Source organism: Desmodus rotundus, chromosome 5 (assembly GCF_022682495.2).
Source record: "Desmodus rotundus isolate HL8 chromosome 5, HLdesRot8A.1, whole genome shotgun sequence".
Lineage (NCBI taxonomy): Eukaryota > Metazoa > Chordata > Mammalia > Chiroptera > Phyllostomidae > Desmodus > Desmodus rotundus.
In genome coordinates this window covers 123055488-123073538 of record NC_071391.1, presented here as the reverse complement: position 1 = coordinate 123073538, position 18051 = coordinate 123055488, and the positions used below count along the sequence as shown (strand labels likewise).

General features: G+C 53.2%; 1 protein-coding gene across 1 annotated transcript in view; it reads right to left on the bottom strand.

The window, feature by feature from the left end:
- Positions 1-954: 954 nt before the first annotated feature.
- Positions 955-18051, bottom strand: part of ABCG8 (ATP binding cassette subfamily G member 8) — a 19398-nt gene continuing 2301 nt past the window's right edge. Inside the window, exons 2-13 of the mRNA XM_024553073.4 lie at positions 15332-15433; positions 14017-14167; positions 10694-10932; positions 10107-10239; positions 9725-9994; positions 7165-7327; positions 6995-7075; positions 5888-6087; positions 5393-5469; positions 4442-4709; positions 3403-3530; positions 955-3317 (exon numbers count right to left, since the gene is read on the bottom strand). Of these exons, the coding sequence (XP_024408841.2) occupies positions 3180-3317; positions 3403-3530; positions 4442-4709; positions 5393-5469; positions 5888-6087; positions 6995-7075; positions 7165-7327; positions 9725-9994; positions 10107-10239; positions 10694-10932; positions 14017-14167; positions 15332-15433 (1950 nt within the window). The 3' untranslated portion in view covers positions 955-3179. The remainder of the gene's footprint in view (positions 3318-3402; positions 3531-4441; positions 4710-5392; positions 5470-5887; positions 6088-6994; positions 7076-7164; positions 7328-9724; positions 9995-10106; positions 10240-10693; positions 10933-14016; positions 14168-15331; positions 15434-18051) is intronic.

Genomic DNA, 18051 nt, shown 5'->3' with positions numbered 1-18051 from the left:
AAGAGGGATGGAGAACCGGGATGCTCTAGGGGAAAAAAATACCCGCAAGAAATGGCGGCTGTTGGAGTTTCTCCATCTCGGCGGCCCGGGCCCCTTGCTCCTGGCCCCTGCGGCCCTGCACACCAGAGCCCATGCAGTTAGTTATCAAAGCCCTCCGCAGTCTGAGCCGCTAGAACTGCCATCCGGACTGATGATGTGCTTCAGTGGCTGTCAACCCTCTCTGCCCATCGGAATCACTGGGGAATTAAGGGGAAAAGCCAATGTCCTCTTTCTCCTGCTCCCGTCTCCATTCAGGCCTAACGCCACTAGGTGACCAGTGCAGGTGGGGCGGGGGGTGGGCCCGAGGAGGGTGAGGGAGGCATTAGTGCAAACGCAGGGACAGCTTGCCGTGGGAGGGACAGCCCGCCCGGGGGGGCGGGGGGGTGCAGCGTAGGTGGGAGGTGGGTTTTACGCAGGGATGAACCCGATGAATGGAAGGAAATACGAAGGGTAAAGGAAGCCAAGCCGCTCACAGTTAGAGGAGGGAGCTACAGCTGCGAAAAGGGAGAGGACTAGGATCAGCTGTGGGGTACAGGGTTGGAGTTTGACATTAATATTCCTTGGTTCCTTCCGCGGACGGGGCCCGGGAGCGGTGACAACCCAAAAGTAATGAGCATACTTATCACTCGGATCGTGGTCTTTAAACGCCCTTTTCCACGGAAAGGAAGCAATGTTCTTTAGGGCAATGTCTGCTCCCTGGACGGGGTGGGAATGTACTAGGTGAGCCTGAAGCACTTTGCTGTGAAAGAAGGCGCTCAAAGTGTGATGGGGGCGTGTCCAAGGGATGCAGAAGTCGGCTCCAAAGGGCTCTCGTGGCCAAATCAGGGACAACTTGGGCATCAAAATTAATAACGATAGTAAAGGAATATAACACAATGAATAAAATAGGAAACCACGAGTTTGTATGGATAAATTTTTAAATGAATGACTGAGAAGTTTAATGAGGAACGGAAAATTTACACGGTTTCAGAGTGCTTACCTACAAATTACTTATTTATTATAAAGTCAGGGAAAGTACTGACTTTTCTGTGGGGAAAGGGTCCTCAAAGTGAGCGTCCTAGAAAAGGGACAAACCGAAATCACCCAATAGGAGGCAGTGGGAGGACTACATCGCTGCTGTGGCACACCGCCACAGGGGCGTGGCCTCTGAAAATCGTGAAAATATACCAGGCAAATCCAATTGAGAGCTAGTGTATGAAATCTGTTTGTGTCTAGGTCAGGAAAGTCAAGGAAAGTTGAGGGTTGTGGTAAACTGAAGGAGACCACGGAGAATCAATTGTCCACGAGCTCAACACTTGGTCCTGAGCTGGACCCTTTGCTGCGAAGGTCGTTGTCCAGGCAGCGCGTGAACCTTGAATCGGGCCTGCCCGCGGGATGGCGGCGATGTGAACAACGGGAGTTTGACTGTGAGAGCACAGCTCCTCGCATTCAAATGCGCATACAGATCACCCCGGGATCTTCCTAAGATGCAGATTCAGATTCAGTGGGTCTGGGCGGGGCCTGAGACTCCACCTGTCTAACCAGTTCGCAGAAGAGGCTGCTGTTGCCCGCCAGGGGACCTGTGGTGTACACCGTTTTGTCTCTAAAACACCCACCTCACCCCCTCTCTTGGTTGCAGACCCTGGTTTTCCTTTGGAAACAATCCCCCCTCTGCTCTCTGTGCTCCTGTTTTGGGTCACATGGTCCTCAATGCTGAGACATGAAGCATGTGACCTGGCCTGCCCTGTCCCAGACCCTGACGGCTCTGAGAGCCCAGGGCTGGTCCTGAGACCCAGAAAGGGCCAGTGAGATGCAACGGTAAGAGACCTGGCTGGGCTGACACAGCCTCTATGAAACTCTGCACCTTCGGGAACCTTCCTGGGATTCCCAGCCTTTCCGTGGCTCAGGCCTTGCTTCTAACCTCTAAAAGGCTTTTTGGACCCCCACGTGACTCCACCACATAGCAGCTGTGTGACCTTGATTACCATACTAAACTTGTCTGTGCCTCAGTTTCCTCATCTATAAAAATGAGGCACCACCCGCCCCATCACAAAGTTTATTTTGAAAAGTAAATGTCATTGACATGAAATGTTTTGTACTGTACCTGGCTCAGAGTAGGTGCTCAATAAATTTTTAATTTGGCTTTTGGAGTCCATGACCCCACACAAAGAGAAGGCAGCATCTTATTGGTAGGTTTTAGGTCCTTTTCTGTATTGAGAGTGGCTCATTGCAGAGCTTGGGGACTCTGGGGGAGGAGGCCAATATTCCACTAGCTGTTATGTTCTCGCTTCCTCTGAGCCCTATCAGTTCTTGCATGGTTTGGAAGCTCAGGAGCCCATCAGTAGATGAGTGGATAAAAAAGCAGCGGTACATTTACACAGTGGAAATCTACTCAGCCATACAAAAGAAGGAAATATTACCTTTCACGACAGCATGGATGGACCTGGAGAGCATTGTGCTAAGTGAAATAAGCCAGTTAGAGAAAGACAAATACCATATGATCTCACTTATATGTGGAATCTAATGAACAAAATTAACTAATGAACAAAACAGAGACTCACAAATACAGAGAACAGACTGATAGCTATCAGAGGGGAGAGGACTGGGGAGCTGGGTGAAAAAAGGTGAAAGGTTTAAGCCAAAAAAGAAAAAAATCCTCTTGGACACAGACACCAGTATGGTGACTACAAGAGGGAAAGGGGGTGAGGGAGGTAGAAGAGGGTAAATCAGGGATAAATGGTGTTGGAAGGAGACTTGGGGGCGGGGCGGGGGGGGGCAGGTGAACACACAATAAAAAAAAGTCTTGCATGTCCTAGTTACTTGATTCCTACCTAACTGGCTTCCATCCTGTATTGAGTTGCCTATATAAATGTGTATCAAAAGGAAATAAATTAGCAACGTTGTAGGTGCCCCAAGTAAGGCTTTCACATTCCCAGTAATCTTAGGCTCTGACCAGTGATCAGAAATCCCTTTCAACTGTCTTTATTCTACTGCCATCCTGTGGCCAACTTGTGCCACTGCAGCACTGCGGGCCGGATGTAGCTGAGCAGCTGACTTCACACTCTCCTCCTTCTGCTTGGGAAGGGGCTCCTTGTGGGGAGGAGAGTGCAATGGAAGGGCCTACACTAGTCCACCGCAGCGGGCAGGAGGCTGGGCGTGCATCACCAGTCTTGACTTGGTTTCTGTTTGATGAACTTTAAGAACACAAAGTACAGGGCCACAAAGCCACCACTGATGCCAATGAGGATGAAGTAGATGGCGTAGAGCGGGTACGAGTCCAGGTGCATAGAGCTGAGGATCTGGAGACACAGACATCAGTGAGCTCCTTTAGAAGTTCCTCAGATGGATGCCATGTACGGGGAGTCCAAGGCCTGGGCTACTTACTTTGTCTCCCGGGACGGGGATGGTGAGGTTGCCGACCACCAGGTGGTAGGTTTGCCCTTTAAACTGAATCTGCATTAGTCCTTGGAAACACCACCGGAGGAAGGACACGTTGGAAACCCAGGCAGGCACTGAGGACAGCAAGAGGCATGTCATTCACTCAAGCTAACCCCTTGCTCCCTGCGAAGCCACCTGGTGGTGTCTCTGTCCATGGGGAAGCGAGTCCCCTGAAGCAGCAGGGTGGGGAGGAGATAAAAGGTGAAAGGGCAGAGGGGCAGCTTGGGACATGGACTGGGGAGGGAGACTGAGGGGGAGGTGGAGCCGGGGAGTGGCTGCAGGGTCACCCCATGTTGGTCCCTAACAACTGCAGAGAGTAAGTAATGAGGTGTCCCTCCCAGCACATGCTCAGCCCCCCAGAGCTGATGCACTGTAGGGATTCAGCAGCCCTGAACTAGAGACTTTTGCATCTGTGTCCTGAACCTGTGCAGGTGTGATGCTGAGGGGCAGAGGAGGAAGCTGAGTCCTGCCTGGTGGGTCAAGAAAGGCCTGGTAGAGTTATGTGTGGTGTGGGGGCTTCCGAAGAGCTGGGCGAGCCAGCAGGGAGTGAGCAGCCAGCCCCTCCCCCACGGATTCGCCCTTTGAAAGCTCACTCTGCACAGGTGAGGATTGAGAGGGGCGTGGAGGCACCAGCGTATGGAGGTGAGGTTATTGCCTTGGCTCAAGATCGGATGATAAGACCAGGGCAAGGGGATAAGGCAACGAGACATTTCAGAAAGAGTTGGGAGGCAGAATGGACCTGGTTCACTGGTGATGTGGAGGGTGAGGGAGAGTCAAGGGTGACTTCTGGGTGTCAGCTGGGGTTTATCAAAAAGTGCCATCCACACCCCCTTGTGGGGTTATTCCCTTTGCACACAGGACAGCTGGCTGGGGCACCTGCTCCTTGAATTGGACTTAAATGAGGAGTTCCTATCTCCAGACCAAAGCAGGCCTAAGCCACAGAAGGCCTTAAACAGCTTGACCAGGTGAGGGGAGAAAGCCTCACCTGTCCACAGGTTGTTCAAGCTTATCATGAAGCCCCCGGTCAGGTAGAAGGAGTTGTAGAGAGCGTTGCCGAATAAAGAGGACATGTGGCAGGTGGGGAGCAGGGCGGCGGCACACAGGGCCATGACCCTGCAGCAGAAGACCACCAGCCACACCAGCAGGAAGTGCAGCAGGAAGGGCTCGGGGCTTGGGCGCAGGTTGGCCATCCAGTAGGTGGGCATCCCATAGATGAAGATGTAGGCACAGTGCTCCGGAAGCTCCCCGAGGATCTGCAAAGAGCAGCCCTTGCAAGGATGTGGAGCCAATGTCTTTGTTTGCTGCTATTCTTTATGAACAGCTAAAGAGAGCAACCCCCAGCGATGCCAACCTTCCCTCCCAGGGATGCTCAGGCTGTAGTAGGTGGCAGTGGGCGTGTGGGACACTTGAGCCTGGGCTCACTGCTGGCTTTCCCCTGCAGATGCCATGTGCTCCCTCGGAGGCAGGTCAGCGCAGTTTCCCCCAGCGGGTATCTGCTCTCCTAGGACCTGGTTTCAAGTTCCCATCCCCTCTGCCCAGCCCTTGCAGCTGTGTGGCCTTGAGACAGCCATGTAACCTCTCTGAGCCTGCACTTCCTTGCAGTGAGAATAGTAACCCCTGCTTGACCTCCTCCAGGGCATGTGGTGGGATTGCAGAGGTGAGGTATGCTACAGGTTTCTCACTTTTTCTTCCTTAGGTCTCTGCTGACCAGAAAGTGTCATTCTCGGTCCAGAGTCCTGGCCTTCTGGGAAGTGTTTAGACAAAATATCAAGTCTCCGAAGCTGCTCTAGGGAAGGTGGCACCTACAACTGCAGGTGGTGACGGCTCCCCGGTTCAGAGAAAGGCTTCTCTGTCACTTCCGCACAATGCGGCGCAACTTGCTCTGCCCCCTCCCTCCACTTGGGGCGGTCACTTGCTCTCAGCCCCGACCAGTCACCTTGGCAAAGAAGTACGGCCCAGCGGTGTACAGCCCGTCTTCCAGTTCATAGTAGAGCATCGCCCTCTCCGAGTGGCCTAAAAAGGGAGAGAGAAAAAGTGAGGTGCATGTACAGTGTTTGTTTCCTAGTCTCTCCCAGTACAAATTAAAAATAGTTACAGTGCCTAAATGCCTTCTATTTTTAAAAAACTAGAGTATAACCACCCTGGTTTAGATGTTTGTGACTGTGGCTTGCGCATTGCTGTCAAGTATAAATCCTGCAAGGGGAGGGATGCCTACGACTCCTTGGTAATTGCCTTCATTTGCATACTAATATTCATGTGTGAACTTCGAAGACAATGATCTTTTAAGTCACAATCACGGTGACATTATTCAGTAAACGTGTTTTCCCTGGGAGCTCAGAGCCACGCAGGTGGGCTTTGGACAAGGTCAGAGGGTGGCAGCTGGCGCTCTGGCCGCTGTGGGTGTGGCTCAGCGGGAGCCGGGGACACTCACATTTGGCAATGACGTGCAGGATGATGTTGAAGGGGATGAGGGCTCCGATCATGAACAAAAGGGCCACCGTGTCCATGATGGAGAGCTTGACGGCCCCGTGGCCGTAGTAGAGGAGCCCGATGATCAGGGACATGAGGCAGGCCTCCGCCCCGTGGATGAGCAGGGTCTGCAGGTCTCGAAAGTCGTTGGAAATCTGACGACTTAAGAAACAAAAGAAAGAGGTGCCAAGGGCACAACATAAGCCCGTCCCGTGACCTTGGCCATGTCATTCAATCTCAGTAACGCTTGTTGTTCTCATCTGTGACCACTTCACAGAGCCTCTGTGGATATCAGGTGAGCTCCCTGGTGAAAGTGTCTGTCTCACGATCAAATACTCAGTAAACGATCGTGTTACTTTTCTCATCCAAGTATCTGCCCTGCAATTTTACCTAAAGAGGCCGTCTCAAGGAAATGTCTCATCAGGTATGTAAGGAGGGATGTACAAAGATGTTGGCTGTAGTTAGTTGTGACAGCAGAAGCCTGAAAGAGTCTAGCCATCAATATGGGCTCAGCAGGTAAATGAATTATGGCCAGATTGGAATGCCTGGCCAGATGGGAGGTAGAGATGCTAAGTAACCCTTCCCCCGCAAAATCCCCCCAAACGATTACAGAACAAAGAATGATATGCAAAGTATAATCCCAGAACAAAGAACAATAGGCAGAGTATAACCCCATTTATGTGCATGGAAACGCCTTAGAAAGGCTCACACGGAAACTGGCTTCCTCTGAGGGCCGGTGCAACAGGGAACCTTCCCCTTCCGCTGGAGGTTCTCTGGTACTGTCTGAATTTTTCATAATGGTCCTACGAGATTTCTATGATCACCTGGCCAGTAAGGATATTTTGATTTTGTTTAAAGAATAAAAGTTACAGGGGCGCTCAGTGTCACAAGGGAGGGCCGGTGCTGTCATGGTGATGCTGGTTTCTTTCCAAATGATTGATTTACCTCTTTAAATTCACTTTGAATTTCAGTCCCTCCTTCGAATTCACTTTAGACGAAAAGGGCTTAATTTGATACAAGACTTCCGGGGAGTGGGGGGGGGGCGGGGGACGAAATGGCAGACAGTTACCGGATCAGCAGGCTGAACTGCTGCACGGGGCCGGGCAGCTCGGAGGGAGTCGGGAGGTGCTCGGGTCCCTCGGTGACCAGGCTGTCAGGACGGAGAGTGTGTCATGAGGGTGTGGGCATGGCCACCTTCGGGAGGGCTCTCTCCACCCTGAGCCGCCCGGCCTGCCTCACCTCTTCAAACTAGTGCCCGCGCCTGGCTCCCTGGCCTCCGCTCTCCACACGAAGTCATCGAAGTCACGTACTTTTTCCCGAAACAGGGCTGCAAGTGACTGTGCCTTCTCCATGGTGGCCACTTCCTGCTCTCTGCTCTGCCTGTCTATGCTGGTCAGATCCACTGTAGGCAGAGGATGTGGGGCCATGGGCGATCTGCCCCTGCATGAGCTCACAGGGGAGGTCAGAGCAGAGAGGGCAGAGAGGGCTGGCTCCACCCGGCCGGACCTGGCCGCATCTCTGGGAAGTCTGCCTCAGGGCAAGGGCTGGTGGATCGAAGAGGGGCCACAGAGGAGGGCCTGTGGGTGCTGACCCCCAGGCCCACACCCAGACTCATGACAGGGACTTGGGACAGAGAAGGAGGCATTGGACCTTCAGGTCCAAAGGCCGCGGCACAGTTATGCCATGGCTCCAGCTCCAGCTGTCCAAGCAGCTTGTGACGAGGACTCAGTCTTTCAGGAGTGGCTAGGTGAGCTGGCCAGGGTGAGGCTGAGCAGTCTGGCCTCCTGGGAGTTCTAGTTCTCCCTGTAAACTAGTAATTTGGCTTTTCAAGCAGCCTGCCCTAATGGGAAGAACATTTTAGTTGGGGTGCCAGGGTCCCACCAACTGTAAATAAAATTCTCACTGCCCCCAGGGAAGAGAGCCGGCACGACAAGTTGGAGAGCCAGGCCGACTGCCTCCCACCTCCACGTTACCCTGTAAGTTACCCTGTAAGGGATACCTGGGCCCCAACCACAGGCCTGCTCTTACAATGCTAGAAAGGCATCCCTCCCAGTCACTGCCAAGGCCTTCCTAGCCCAGCCCCTCGCAGGCCTCCCCCCACTTCTCCCGTGGAGATAGGAGGGGTTACCCCTCAATTTCTCTTCTTCTTCCTCCTCCCATTTCTTTTTCTTAAAGATTTCATTTATTTATTTATTTTTAGAGAGAGGGGAAGGGAGGGAGAAAGAGAGGGAAAGAAACATCAGTGTGTAGTTGCCTCTTGTGTGCCCCCAACTGGGTACCTGGCCTGAAAGCCAGGCATGTGCCCTGACTGGGAATTGAACCAGCGACCCTTTGCTTAGCAGTCCAGTGCTCAATCCACTGAGCTACACCAGCCGGGGCTCCTCCTCCCATTTTCATGGCACCCCTCAGGGACGGATAATGTCTGGGAGGGGTCTTATAAATTGTGATGTGTCCCCTCTTTGTGCAAGGCTGGAGCTCAGAAAGCCAGATTCTCTGGGCACCACCAGGCCCCACACCCCAGATGGGGAGGGTCACCTGCTCCAGGGCTTATAGGCAAGAGCCTCCACCAAGAAATAAACATAAAATTAAAAAGTAAAGAAAAAGGAAGTTTTTCTCAGGTCTGTTATGGGCATTTGACTCCTGGTAACCCCGCTCTGGGGTTACTGCAGTTTCTCCTGGTGGCCAGGTTGGCAGGCGCCCTCTGCCCCTCATCTGGGAATGGCTGGCCTGAGGTGACACACTGGCAGGAAGCCAGGCTGGCACCTGCTCACCGGCAGGGAGGGTGAGCTCTGTGTGAGTTCACAGGGGGTGAGGGCTGGCCGGTAGAGAGTGTGCCTGTCCTCCTAAGGGAGGGCAGGAGGGTGGGTGCTGGGAGGAGGGAGCAGGTAGTAGGGCCAGGAGTCAGGGTGGGGATTGGTGCACTGGCTGGGAATCCCGATTCTGCACCTTATGGCTGTGCATGGGGTTTAGCTCTTTGGGTTCCCACCTTCTCATCTGTGCGGATGGAGATGACCTGGCCTGGCAGGGCTTTGAGGGTCAAAGGGACACCCTTTTGTGACAGGGTGCCTTTGGGTCCAGTGTCTTCCCTCAAGGAGATGGTCCCTGTCACCAGGTTTACAGTGAGTCCCTGGCTGCACCAGTCTGTCCTGGGAGGAAGGCTGGGGCTCCAGCTACCTATGGGAAAGGCAGCTGCTCCCCATCCCCGTGCACCTGTGTGGCCTGTCCCGCAGACACCGTGCTCCTCAGCGTCAGGGTCCAGGCACCTGCTTCCAGAGCAGGCGCCTGGAAAGGCAGTTGTGCCCACAAGAAGGAGGACAGTGTCCACGTTTCCTTGAGGGCCAAATGCTGAGGGTTCAGGACCCCAAGCTGAAAGGCATCTCTGGTGCCGATGGAGCAATTTTCCTATCTAGAGGTTCATTGGCCAAGATCACCACAAAGGCCCTTCGCCACCTGTGCCTGGGGGCTCCGTGCCTCTGTGGCTGCAGCTTTAAGGTTTTCTGGAGGCTTCCCAATCTCAAATACCCTGTTTCTGTATAGAGTCGAAATAAAAGCCCAATTCTAGAAATTGATCCAAACTCTCTTGGGTTGTTTCGTCCCCTCCAGCTTGGAGCACCCAAGTTTCTTATCTATTGTGCACACAAGCAGGGCTATGTCAGAAGCCGCTTTTTTCATCTCTAGCATTTGATGCTTGGCAAGCTGACCCAGTCCACCCACCCCAATCCTCAGTCCTGCTCTCCTGAATCTTCCCACCAGGCCCTGGGGAGCCCTGTGTGCCAGGTCACAGGCCCGGCTGGCTCACCGTAGAAGTCAGCAGGGTTGCAGTAGCGAGGACAGGGGTAGCCGACTGCCGTGAAATACTGGACCATGTGCTGGGCTGCCCCCAAGTAGATGGTGATGCCAGATGTCATCAGAAGGACCAAGTCAAAGAGCCTGAAGATGTCCGACCGAGGCTGGTGGAGGGAGATGAGCACCAGCCGGTTGCCTTTGGCCAGCCTGGACAGGGTTTTCACCAGGTTGTGGGCCGTGAAGCTGTCGAGCCCAGAGGTGGGTTCGTCCAGAATGAGGATTCCTTCCCAATGGAGAGAGGAGCCTGGTAAGTTGTCAGGTCTCTGGCTGGACCAGGCCAAGCCAGGTGGGCGACACGGGCCCCCTCATGCCCGCCCGGCACTGGCCACCCTCACCTGGGTTCCAGAGAAGCTGCACCCCAATGCTGACTCTCCGCCGCTCGCCCCCCGACACCCCCCGCACATAGGTGTTCCCCACGCGTGTGTTGGCACACTGCCGCAGCCGCAGCTCCGCGATCACGTCGTCCACCTGAGGACGAGAGGAATCCAGAGCTTCCAAGGCCACCTCCGTGGGCTTCTCTGACATATTTTGCCCTAAAGTATAAAAACACCTGCTCCTCTGAACGGTTTTAAAGCTCCAGCCTTCATTTCCCTGGTCCACGCTTTGTTCCTGATCTGTCCACACAGCCTGAGCAGTTGCCATGGACGACGGGAATGTGGCCTTGCCGTGGGACAAGACAGGTGGGCTCCCTGCTCACATGGAGGACATGAAACAGGTCAACAAACACTCATCACACATTTTGTCACCTGCTGTGAAGGGAACCAACTGGCCTGAGGGCTACGGGGCTTTAAAGGACAACTGAAGGGCAGGGCAGTGAGTATGGTGGACTTTTCCAGGTGGATGGGTGGTGAGCTGGTGCCTGAGTCAGGGAGGGCGGGAAAGGATGTCATGGCTTTTGGGGTCACCGGGGTCGGTTAGTTACCCTTTTGTCGCGCTGGGCCTGGGAGAAGGTTCTGGGCAGGCGCAGCTGGGCCACGAAAGCCAAGGTCTCGCGGACAGTCAGGTTGGGGAGCAGCTGGTCGTGCTGACGCACGTGGGCCATGCACTTGCTCACCAGCTGCGGCGTGCTGGGCTGCCCGTTGATCCAGATTTGGCCTGACTTCACTTTGCCGCCGTGGCCTCGCCCAGTGATCACGTCCAGCAAAGAGGCTGTCCCGCGCCCTGAGAAGCCACCAGAAACGTCCTCAGATTGGGGATTCTGTGGGGCCAGCCTGGATGCTACTGATGCCTGCACAGTCTCCGGTTACCCTGGGCTGCTCTGTCCTCGCAGAAGAGACCTGTCCTAGGGAAGCGGCACAGCACTCAGCCCTGGGTGGGGCGGCCCCAGCAGCTGGGGCTCCAGGCCTCTGCCCACAGACAAGTGGAGCGCCGTCGGGGTGCTGGCGGCTCACGGGTGCTGGCGGTGGAGGCCAGGTCCACCAGCCAGCAGGAGAATGACGGCCTGCCTGTGCCTGTGGGGCCTATCCCCTCCCTCAGAAGCAAGGCTGGTGTTAATTGCACTGTGAAGCGTCACTGTTTTGGGCTGACAGACGTGCCAGCAGTGTCACCATTCAAGCTGACTTTGTGGGAAGGACTGATTTGGAGGATGAATAGGGTGTCTTTTAAAAATGCAAAAGTGCATCTATTTTCAGAAATAAGGGAGGAAAACATAGAGCAGTAACAGATGTGGAAATGATTTAAAAACAAGAGCAGCCTGCACACGTGCGTTCTGAGTTCCTCCCCGCCTTTTACACGCCCTTATTTTATCAATACCTCTTTTTGCTCTCTCTGTAAAAGGGGGGTGTCCATGGCACATAAATTAGCAGCACCCTCTTCTGAATGACACAGCAATTGCTATCGATCTGGGGAAGGGTGTGTCACTTTGCCAGGTTCTGGAAAGTGTCCGTGAAAGAGAACGGGTCCCAGTCCGAGAATGCCTCGTGCAGACAAGCTGGGAGGAGCTCTGTCCACTTCCCCCAGGTGGGGTTTTGGTTTCCTTACTCTAAATTCCTTTTAGAGAGCAAATTTGCCAAGTTGTTTCCAAATCAGGAAAGTGCCCATGTACGTCATGTAGCAACGCTGTGCCACAAGCCGAGTGCCGCCTGCAGGCAACCCCACGGCCCCTGTACAAACGACAAACATGGAGAAGCTTCCCCAGGGATCCGTCTGCAGAGGGAACACGGGGTTTCAGCATAGAAAGGGACCTTCCCACTGCCTCCTGAGTGCACCTCCTTCAAGATTCCTGAGAACTAGGGGTCTCGTGATGTGTCCCCTCTTTGTGCAAGGCTGGAGCTCAGAAAGCCAGATTCTCTGGGCACCACCAGGCCCCACACCCCAGATGGTGAGGGTCACCTGCTCCAGGGCTTATAGGCAAGAGCCTCCACCAAGAAATAAACATAAAATAAAAAGTAAAGAAAAAGAAAGTTTTTCTCAGGTCTGTTATGGGCATTTGACTCCTGGTAACCCCACTCCGGGGTTACTGCAGTTTCTCCCGGTGGCCAGGTTGGCAGGCGCCCTCTGACCTGTCATCTGGGAACTTAAATGGAGCAAAATACCAGGAGAGAAGCCAGGGATGCAGGCTCTGGCCCTGTGCTCTGCCCAGCCTTGATGTCAGCTCCAGTCTCTGGGAGCGCGGGGCCTCGGGCAACATCTGCAGGCACTGTGGGACTTCCAGTCAGGGAGGGGAAAGGCCACGTTTCCTAAATAAGACTTTGTGAGAGGGGTGGGTGGCCTTCCCAGCACCTCGTGAGCCAGGAGAAAACAGATGGGACTCGAGCCCCTCGTGAAATGGCTGGGGTCTCCAAAGCAGAACATTCATTCACTGGAGAACACCTGTGAGCTGCGGATTCAACGGTTGTAGCTAAAATGCCTACGCTGTTTTATTTTATTTTTTTAGCATTATAACCAGAAATTTTTGTGTGTGAGAATGGAGTAACAGTCACAGGAAGTATTATGGAAAAAACCTTTCTAGGAAATCATCTTAATAATTTCAGCCAAGTAAACCTGAAGCTAAACACACTGAGCCGAGGGTCAGAGGACCCAGAAGCTGCATGGGGCCACCTTCCCACAGCTTTTCCTCAGCGACAAACCAGGGAGCTGTCAGCCACGGGGCTGTGCGCAGCGAGGGTTAACCGTGATGATGCTAAGGCTCTGTGGAAGCACCGGGTAAGGCCCCCTGTGTCTCCTAGATTCTTAGTTCATGAAGACAAAGCAGATAAAACAAGAAAAACCACAAGGGGTTAGAAATAGAAATAAACCTGGCTTCTGAAGTAGCTACTTTTTCTTGTTTAGATCAGAATCGAAGGGATGGGGCCATGCAGGTGGGACTTGGCGTGTGGGGCTGTGCCTGTTACAAAGTGCGTTCACACACAGCTGATCTTTGGTTAGACAATAAACGGAATTTCCCTATCTGAAGACTGTAAAAATCTGGAGCAGGCGTCCAAAAAGTTGACTAATCTGGAAATGATTAATTAAAGGGGCTAAAGTGCTGTCTGTTACACTACGCGAGGCAGAAACGCCTCACTCTGAGATTACAATCCGGAGACCAAAGTTCCAGTTCCAGGTCTGCATGAAATGGATGTCTTCAGGTGTGTGTGCGTGTGCGTGCACATGTGTGTAGGGGCCGGGGGAAGACACTCTAGAAATACAGAGGGCTAGATAATTAAAAAACCCTTCTCTGAAGTTGCTTCCAAACAAGTAAGGAGGAGGAGAGGGAGAGGACAGTGACAGGAACGAACTGCCCTCCAAGCCCCGCAGCAGCCCCGCGTTCTGCAGTTCTAAGTCTGGCCTGCGCGATTGGCCGCTGGAGGCACCCTAGGGACCCGGATCTGCGCACGCGGCGGAAGGCGGTGCTCAGACTTGGACGGGCTGCGTCTGCTCACTGTCTGACCGTGTCTGGGAATCTGACTGTGGGGAACCATGAATGCTCTGGTGGCGGAGGAGTCCCCTGAAACGATCATTCCATTCTGAAGCTGCCTGATGATCTTGGGAAAGTTTCTGCCTTGTTTCCACACAGATGTCACAGACAGAACCTCTGGCTGCAGCTGCAAGGGGCACGCCCCTCCTTCCACTCCAGCAACTCTCAGCACCCACCTGTGAGCTGGTCAGTGGAGGAGCAGAGAGTTGATACTAGGTCTGTCTGACCCGAGCCTCTCAACTGCTCTGCCAGAGTATTCCACTGGTCAGTAAAGGGTTCTGTGAGAAGCCCCCATTTGTCCAAGGGGCCATTCTGCATCTCATTGCCCCACTCTCTGCCCTCAGTGGTACCTGAGCTTCCTATGATGGCCAGCATCTGCCCACTCCTCACTTTGAAGCTCAGGTTCTGGATGCCCAGCTCACACGAGTCCTTGTGAGAGGTGCAAGGCATCTTGAACCGAGCCAGCCGCTCAAACCAAGGCATCTGGGAGGCCAAGTCCACCTGTGGGGAGACACCAGAAGGCTCCTCAGAGAGCTGAACGGCTCAGGAACTTCAGCAGGTTCTGTGCAGCTCGCTACAGCAGGCACCCCCTGCTGACACACCACAGGCCCCAGGGGCTCCCCGCCAGGGTCTCCCAGACTCGGAAGCTGGAGCCCATCACGCGGAGAACCTGAAGTTGCCATTTCCAAGTCTGAAGATAACATGTGGAAAACACGTGTAATAGCAGAACAGAAAAGAAAATACAACATGAAGTAAAACGATGATGTCCTTACTCAATAATAATTGTAACGCACTAATAATGTACTGAAAGTTTACTATTTGCAGGGCATTGTAGTAAGCCATTTCTATGCATTATCTCGATCTTCATTGCAAACCCGGTACACAGGCAGGATTATAATCCCTGCTCTACAGATAAAGCTCAGAGCAGCGAAGGAGCTTGCTCAGGGGCACATGGCAGCGAGTGGCAGCGCAGAGAACGGTTGTGGCCTGGCTCGTTGGCTTGTCCCACTCGCCTCCACAGGGAGCCAGCACTGGGCCTCCGAGGTTCACCATCCCAGGCCCCACCGTATGCCCCAGGGTCTGCCCCTGGGGAGGTGTGGGAAAGGGGGGTCTTTGGTTCCTGACAGTCCCCGAAAGACCCTTATACTCTGAATGTTTTTATAAGCTCCACTGACAGCACATTTTACCAAAAAAAAGTACACAGATGAAAATAAAGTCCACATAAAGTCCATGGCTTGGTCCATAGCGTCGCACCGCTGTGGACATCTTTGTTTTGATAACTGTGCTACCAGGAAGCAGGGTGTTGCATCAGGGAAGTGGGACAAAGGGGAAATCTGGGGAAATCTGTACTATTTTTGCAACTTTTTCAAACATCTAAAATTATTTGAAAATATAAAATTAAAAAAGAGTTTTAGAGATTTCCCCCCCATTGGGTCACACAGTTGCTTCATGTTTTAGCCAAGGCCTCATTCTCTATGCATCAAAACCTCCCACTCTAGGAAGTGCAGCTGGAGGAAGTCTCCGCGGTCCTTGGACCCATCATGAGGGGCAGCAGCTTGGACCGGGCTCTGTCTTTGGGAGCAGATGCCCCCTCCCCTCCTGCTTAGGGGACTGTTTGGCCTTCCCTGCCTGCTCTTCCCACCTCGTTCTTAGGTGTGCCTCTACCTGGTAGCTGAGGCCTTGGACTTCCAAGGTGTTGGACTGGCCACTGTAGGTGAAGTACAGGCTGTTGTCACTTTCAGAGGAGAACAAGCTGTCCTGGAGGCCCTGCAGGGAGATATGACAAGGTCAGGAGCTCCTTTAGGAGCTGCTGAGGACACAGGATAAAGCAGAGGGGGAGACCCGACCCGTGAGAGCAGAAGCTGGCGTGGCTGAGATCCTGAATTGGCAAGACATGGGTTTGGGGAAGTGGAGACCAAGAAAATAGGAACCTCAATGAGGGCTCATCTACTCTTCCCTGCAGAGAGAGCTTTAGGACTTGCCCCCCGAAGTATAGCTCTGCCCCTGAGAACCTCAACTGCAAGCCTGTGGAACGTGAACCCAAGCAGCCCATGGTGGACAAGACGCAGTCTTGTCTGGAGGGACTGGAGGGAACTTCGTGAGCTTCCGCGCTCTGGGAAAACCTGAGCTGGGAATTGCCATTTAATTGCTCTTCCCCAAATCTGACTCAGTAGCTCCTCATGCCAAACAGACTTCACACACGCAGCGCAGTGTGAGAGGAAAACATCCCGTCGCTGTTATCATTGGAGGGGGGATAGGCCTCAAACAAATCAGTGTTTTGTGGTATCAGCTGATACCTTTGCATGGTATTAACCACCTGCAGTTCTGAATTCCTTCTGTTTTATCAATTCAATCATTTAATCATCAAGGCAGAAAACCCCCCACAAAGCTGTGTCTAGTAAAGTTTCCATTTCTTAATGCATTCAAATTTTCCTCCATTTCTGTAGTGCAGGAAAAAGTATGTGTTTGCAAACGAGCTCCTGTTGACTCCGGTCTTCTTCCCTCAGAGATGCGCTCCTTCAATCAGTCAAGCAGCCAGCAAACACTCATTGGGACCCATGTCACGCTTCAGGCACAGGCTGTGGGATGTGGCAGTGAGAAAGAGTCTTGGAGAAGCTTAGATGCTAGTGGATGAGACAGGTGATAAGGATGGAGCGGCACAGGCCAGGCGTAGGCGCAGGTTGACCTCAGCACCCAGTTGGAGAGCATTTTCACTGTGTATACGATGTGCTGTACGTGAGAACTTTGTCACTCATGTGAAAGCAACACCCGACAGTCCTCGTCAAAGCCCCCCTGCAGTGGCGGAGGCGAGAGGTCCTCGGAAAGGACCCTGCAGAGCCATGGAAGTGGAAGGACATGAATACAGGTGACAGTGGCAGGCCCGCTGTGGGGAGTCCCCAGATTTCTGGGGGAGTATGGGATCAGCAGGCCATAGCTACTTGCCTTGTTTAAAGTTAGAACTATTACCATAAAGGTCTTAAAGGATTAGAAGAACATGGGAGAGATGAACAGCTGATTCGGCAGAAGCAGCACTATCTTTGGGCAACAGAGAGCAATACATAGGGATTGGGGGTACAGGGGTAGGGGCCGGGCTTCAGAGCCTTTGGTAATTAGTAGCGAGTACATGGGGTTTCACTATTCCTTAAACTGAGCTGTCTGAAATATTTCAAAATATGTTTTCAAACTGGGAGAGCTGGCCGGTGAGTAGAACTCCAGATTTCTACTCCTACCTCAACCCGCAGCTGCTAATGCTTCCAAGGCAGGAGCCAGAGCAGGGAGTGGGGGAGCTGAGGGGGTCTGGTAGGCAATGAAGCTCCTGAGAAGATGAAGAGCAGATCAGAAAGCTGCTGGATTCCAGCAGGGCTGCCTGAGTGCGGCCCTGACGCTCACTCACCACCTCCACCACCAGCTTTCACACTGCCTAGTCTGACCTCTTCATTTTGTTACATTATCAGAAATTCTATTAGTTGCTAATATGTATCCTGTTTGTCTGTTTGTTTTTAAACAGCAAATATCTGCAGGAAGGATCTCAGTCAACAGGTATAAGACGTGAGTTAGCTCAGAAGCTGTGTCTGCGAACAAACGCCTGGCCCTCCCGGCTTAGACTTCCCGGCTGCTGAGAAAGGCAGGTTGGACATTTTGGGATCCGGAGCAATGTGTGGAGGGGATCTCAAGCCCAGGGTGGGGGGTTCCCCTTTCCAGGCAGGTAGGTGCTCTGAGGATGTGGAGGGTACTGGGGCCCAGAAGAAAGGGGCAGCGAGATGGAAAGACCGATAAAAGGCAGCCGAGTGGTGTGGGCGCCCTGCCCCATCACCAGGACGGATGGGGGCAGCCCAGACCTGGCCACCATCGAGGGACCGTGCCTTTGGGAGCAAGGCAGGCAGCTCAACCTTCAGAAAAGAAGAGAATTTATGGCCTCTGTTCCATTTTGAAATATTTTCGTTGGCTCCCAGGAAGGATTTGTTAGACTCTTCCCGAGGTTTTGACAAACTCTCTGTATTTCTCAAATACTTAAATATCTATTCGGCTGACATCTTAATCAGTATGACTGTCAGAACATCACTTGAATTTCTGACAGGTGACACCCAAAAAAGCAAAAGCGGGTTTATTTGTAGGTAACCAGCTTGGCTCCTGGGGGGCTACACTGTAATTTCTCCTTCTATTAACTTCTGATCAAGTTCCTGAGTCAGAAGCACAGAGGGGAAGGAACTGGGGAGCACAGGGCACAGGCCCTTGTTCTAAGTCGAGGAGCCCGTGCCTTGGGCCCGTAGCAACGTGCTGAGGGCCCACACCTGGGGAAGCTCACAGGGCTGGCCCTTGGCTGAGGGGCGGAGCTGGGCCTTTTCTAAAACATCCAGATGGGATCTCGCACAGCTCTGCCCCGA